At 41.1% G+C, this 6,000-nt stretch overlaps 1 protein-coding gene across 1 annotated transcript in view; it reads right to left on the bottom strand.

Annotated features, from left to right (window-relative positions):
- Window positions 1–6,000, bottom strand: part of LOC111977697 (phospholipid phosphatase 4) — a 109,554-nt gene that overhangs the window by 70,154 nt on the left and 33,400 nt on the right. The window contains exon 2 of the mRNA XM_070448385.1: window positions 1,732–1,840. Within this exon, the coding sequence (XP_070304486.1) occupies window positions 1,732–1,840 (109 nt within the window). The remainder of the gene's footprint in view (window positions 1–1,731; window positions 1,841–6,000) is intronic.

Genomic DNA, 6,000 nt, shown 5'->3' with positions numbered 1-6,000 from the left:
TAGGAGGGCAACAACCCAGCAGCAGGACCGCTACCTCCGCCTTTGTGCAAGGAGGAGCACTGCCAGAGCCCTGCAAAATGACCTCCAGCAGGCCACAAATGTGCATTTATTTATTTGGCGCGTTTGATCCAGAAAAAAACTGCTTCCAATTTGCGCAACGTCACAACAAAATATCAAAAAAATTACCTCTAAACTTTGCCAAAACATTTCAAACTACTTTTGTAATACAACTTAAGGTATTTGTAAACGTTAATAATCGATCAAATTGAAGACGGGTCTATCTGTTTTCAATACAGGATGACAACAAACTAACGATACTTTTCTAGTCTTGCGCAACTCTCAAACAGTARACATAACGTTACACTGATTCCAGATGGCCGTTCTTCTTCATTGCACAAAGGAATAACCTKAACCTATTTCCAAAGACTGGTGACATCCAGTGGAAGCGGTAGGAACTGCAAACAGGTTGATTAGAAATCTAGTGTCCCAATGAAAGCCTATTGAACAGACAGTGACTTCAAAAGAAAGAAAATCTGAATGGTTAGTCCTCAGGGTTTTGCCTGCTACATAAATTATGTTTTACTCACAGACATGCTTCAAAAACTTCAGAGTGTTTTCTATCCAAATCTACTAATAGTATGCATATCTTAAATTCTAGGGATGAGTAGAAGGAAGTTGAAATTGGGCACGCTATTTATCCAAAAGTGAAAATGCTGCCCCCTATCCTAGAGAAGTTAAGAACAAATTCTTATTTTCATTGAAGGTCTAGGAACAGTGGGTTAAAGATATCACATAGTAGAACTGCGTAAGTGTTGCTCTCCACTTGAAATCAATGGAATCAATGGGAGTATGAAAACTAAGGAGATGGAGAAAATTCTGGTGTTTGATTGCAAATATGCAGACTGAAACACCTGTCTCCGGATTACATCTCAAACTAAGGGCAACCATGGCATCTGTGACAGAAGGAGAAGCGTCCATCATTGTATATGGGTAAGAGTCTAGCTAGCTACATTTTCAGATATTACACATTTCAAATTTTGTCAGTCATTTTAATTTCAAGTTACTGTACTCTTAGCTAGCTAACGCTGGCTAGCTAGCTAAAAATAATAATAAAATAATAAAAAAATTGCTATGTGTTTGTCACGTTCCTGACCTATTTCTGTTAGTTTGTTGTATGTGTTAGTTGGTCAGGACGTGAGTTTGGGTGGGCATTCTATGTTGTCTGTTTCTATGTTGGTTTAAGGGTTGCCTGGTATGGCTCTCAATTAGAGGCAGGTGTTTGGCGTTCCTCTAATTGAGAGTCATATTTAGYTAGGTTGTTTCACAGTGTTCGTTGTGGGTGGTTGTCTCCTGTGTCTGTATGTATGTTCGTGCCACACGGGACTGTAGCGTTTGTTTGTAGTCGTGTACCTGTTRGTGCGTTCTTCATGTTGTATGTAAGTTCCATGTTCAGGTCTGTCTACTTTCGTTTTGTTATTTTGTATCATTTCAAGTATAGTTCGTTTTGTTCTTGTAAATAAATTATTATGGCATCATACCTCGCTGCACATTGGTCTTCAMATCCCTCTCTCCTCTCCTCGTCCGAGGAGGAGGAGGAATTAGAGTTCCGTTACAGTGTTTCTACTTGACCTTACAGTATAACAGAATCCTCATCAAGATAGCACTAATACATGAAAGAACAAACTCAGTGGCCTTGTGGTTAGTGTGTGTGTTTGTGTGTGTGTCACTTACGAACATGACCCTCTTGGGGATGTGGTCCGACTCCACCAAGGGATTTTTGTAGAGCCACAGCTCCTCTGGCTGGATCACTCTCTCAAAGGGCTCCAGGAACTCTGTGAATCTGAGGAAGAGACACAAATCCACCGCATTAGCTCTGTCTTTCACAATACATTCATTTTCGTATGGGTAGCCCCAGCTGGAATCAAACCCACAATCCTTGTGATGCAAGCCTCATTGTTCTACAGGACCACAAGATCTAGTTACAGTAATACTATGATTTTCGTTCTTCTTTGACGGTTTGGACAGCAAACTAGCACTCCAACAAACACTATGTCTGGAACATTGAAGAGGATTTTTGCTACTGGACTTAACACGTTTTTACACTTAACAGTTAAAGATGCCATCTGGGATCTTAAAAACTTACACATTTGTAACATATTGTATGAATTTGAATTTTTTACATCATACAAATTACAAAAAGTTATATACAGAATATTTGGACCCATTTTGGCTCGTGAGCACTACTTTCAAAACTACTGGCTGAAATTATACAAAAGCTCTTGAGCATCATTTAAACAGATGTTTCCTGTTTAAGTTGAAGCCCTTTACCTCAACTGACCAGTCAATGGACAAATGTTWAAAAAATCCATTGGGCAGAGTCATGTAGTTGAGTTGGCTTTCCCCCAGAAAAGCCTCACAGAAAAGCCTCACTGCTCTGTAACATTCATGTCGTTTTGCGTCCAAAATGGAACCCTATTCCCTACATAGTGCATTACTTTTGAACAGAGCCCTGGTCAAAGTAGTGCACTATACATGGAATTGTGTGCCATTTGAGTGTACCATTGAGTACCAAGAGGTTAGCCTGCTTGCCCCGCAGCTTCCTCCAGCCTCTCTCTCCCTAGCCGCCCAGGGACCTGTCAGACCTGACCTTGTTCTCTCCCAGTGAAACAAAGGCTTTCCGTTAGTCCACTCTAAAACCTTTATTTCACTGCGGACCATGCCAACCAGGGCTGACTGTGAGAGTGATGAAAATATCTGCCCAGACAGTAACCACAACTAGCATTCAAACGAGGAAAAGCTKTTTTCATAAACTCAGCAAAAAAAGAAACGTCCTCTCACTGTAAACTGCTTTTATTTTCAGCAAACTTAACGTGTAAATATTTGTATGAACATAACAAGAATCACCAACTGAGACATAAACTGAACAAGTTCCACTGACATGTGACTAACATAAATGGAATAATGTGTCACTGAAAAAAGGGGGAGTCAAAATCAAAAGTAACAGTCAGTATCTGGTGTGGCCACCACCTGCATTAAGTACTGCAGTGCATCTCCTCCTCATGGACTGGACGAGATTTGCCAGTTCATGCTGTGAGATGTTACCCCACTCTTCCACCAATGCACCTGCAAGTTCCCGGACATTTCTGGAGGGAATGGCCCTAGCCCTCACCCTCCGATCCAACATGTCCCAGCAGGAAGGGTACCACATGAGAGAGGAGGATGTCTTCCCTGTAACGCACAGCGTTGAGATTGCCTGCAATGACAACAAGCTCAGTCCGATGATGCTGTGACAGACCGCCCCAGACCATGACGGACCCTCCACCTCCAAATCGATCCCGCTCCAGAGTACAGGCCTCGGTGTAACGCTCATTCCTTCGACGATAAACACGATTTCCAACCATCGCCCCTGGTGACAGTGACTCATCAGTGAAGAGCACTTTTTGCCAGTCCTGTCTGGTCCAGTGACGTTGGATTTGTGCCTGTTGTTGCCGGTGATGTCTGGTGAAGACCTGCCTTACAACAGGCCTACAAGCCCTCAGTCCAGCCTCTCTCAACCTATTGCGGACAGTCTGAGCATTGATGGAGGGATTGTGCATTCTTGGTGTAAATCTGGCAGTTGTTGTTGCCATCCTGTACTTGTCCCGCAGGTGTGATGTTCGGAAGTACCGATCCTGTGCAGGTGTTGTTACACGTGGTCTGCTACTGCGAGGATGATCAGTTGTCCGTCCTGTCTCCCTATAGCCCTGTGTAAGGGTATTCTGCCCTATGTCCTCACAAGCAACCACAAGAAACTTCTTTGATCAGAGGTTAGCTTGTTTAATAAGGATTGCAAGCCAGATTGCAASCCAGAGTATATGCCTACAGTCATTTGCAAGTAACACACAGCACAAAAGATGGTGTTTTCCCTTTTTATTCTCTTCTGAGGATCACCCCGCCTGGGGTGATGTCCCTTAACTTGAATACCACATAKGCTCATAATTCATAGTTGCTAATACAAAGATGTCTCTGCTAGGCGGAGTTCAGCTCATTGTGTTATTGCTATCATGTGCTAGCAGAAGTAAGACTGGAACAACAGAAACTCTTGGTTCCCTTTATCCATATGTTACCCAAAGTATAGTTTCAACACACAGACATATGACGTTGTACAGTTGACCTTTTCAATGCACTTGCAAGGTCTTTCACTGATTCTTAATCTCAAACTAAAGCAAAACATGAATCATTGTACTTTTGTAATCACAGGTAGAATTGTAATGTACGGATGTTATAAAATTCCTTTCACTTCCCCATTGGAGGTAAAAACCTCCATCACAAACATTACAATCAATAATCTTGGTTCACAAGGGAATGTAGCGCAAATACAACAATCATCTCTTTGTCACATAGCACGCAAGCTTCATTACAACACACAGGACAATCGTCACACTGGCACCTGGCACAATAATAACGGTCAGCATGGTGGAAATTTTGAAAATATAATTTAGTAATGGATTAGGATCAGGTTCACTCTCAGGATCTCAGGATCAGAGTCCCAATTTCAATGTCTCAACCCTGTCAACCAGCATACCGGCAACATGAGAGAAGTTTTGGAACGGATCTCTCTCCATGCTTACTCCACGTGTACTCCTGTCCCACTCCTGAGTGAAAAGGCATGAGAGAAAAGCAATTGATAACTTTGATTGGATGCTGTACACCGGTTGCTAGCTAGGACTCAGATTTCTCGGTAGAAGTGGTGCGGACAGGGCCGGATTGACTGCCTTTGTCGGTCTTCTTTAGCCGGTTAGAGGGGGTTTTGAGGTTCACACCGTTCTCGTGGTCAAATTATTTCTTCCATGCATTAAGACAACGACTGCAGTCACCTTCATGATAACCTCAAGAGAGAACAGATCAGAAACACAGTTTAGTTCAGTTCATTTCTAAACATGTCAAAGAGAATAACAACACATTCTGTTGAATTATTATTATTATTATTATTTTTATTGGCTTGTACTCCCCATCACACTGTCAACTTCATCGCAGAGTCACAGGAATTTAGACCTCTAACTCATCAGGAGAAATCCCAGTAATCCAGAAGACCCAATCTGGTGAGATATGTATTGAAACAGAATAGAACAAGCAACACAACAGTACACTCCTTCATGTATAACTCGATACACTCCTTTTGACACAAAACTCACAATTTGAGTAATGTGTTAAAATAACAAAACACCAATCGAATTAGAATCACTACCCATAATAACTCCATAAAGCATTTTTTTTTAACCGCTAGCGGAACTCCTCCCACATTCTACTGAAAAGGCAGAGCGCGAAATTCAAAAGATATTTTTTGGAAATATTTAACTTTCACACATTAACAAGTCCAATACAGCAAATGAAAGATACACATTCTTGTGAATCCAGTCAACATGTCCGATTTTTAAAATGTTTTACAGCGAAAACACCACATATATTTATGTTAGCTCACCACCAAATACAAAAAAGGACAGACATTTTCACAGCACAGGTAGCATGCACGAAACCAACCAAACTAACCAAGAACCAACCAAACTAACCAAGAAACAACGTCATCAGATGACAGTCCTATAACATGTTACACAATAAATCTATGTTTTGTTCGAAAAATTGCATATTTGAGGTATAAATCAGTTTTACATGCTGCTACCATCACAGCTACCGTCAGATATAGCACCGAAGCAGCCAGAGTAATTATAGAGACCAACGTGAAATACCTAAATACTCATCATAAAACATTCTGAAAAATCGATGGTGTACAGCAAATTAAAGACAAACATCTTGTGAATCCAGCCAATATTTCCGATTTTTTTAAGTGTTTACAGCGAAAACACAATATAGCATTATATTAGCTTACTACATAGCCTACCACACAACCGCATTCATTCATCAAGGCACGTTAGCGATAGCAATAGGCACGTTAGCGTTAGCGAATAAACCAGCAAAAAATATTAATTTTCACTAACCTTCATAAACCTTCCTCAGATGACA

Source organism: Salvelinus sp. IW2-2015, linkage group LG18, assembly GCF_002910315.2.
Source record: "Salvelinus sp. IW2-2015 linkage group LG18, ASM291031v2, whole genome shotgun sequence".
Taxonomy (NCBI): domain Eukaryota; kingdom Metazoa; phylum Chordata; class Actinopteri; order Salmoniformes; family Salmonidae; genus Salvelinus; species Salvelinus sp. IW2-2015.
This window is presented reverse-complemented; position numbering and strand designations above follow the sequence as displayed.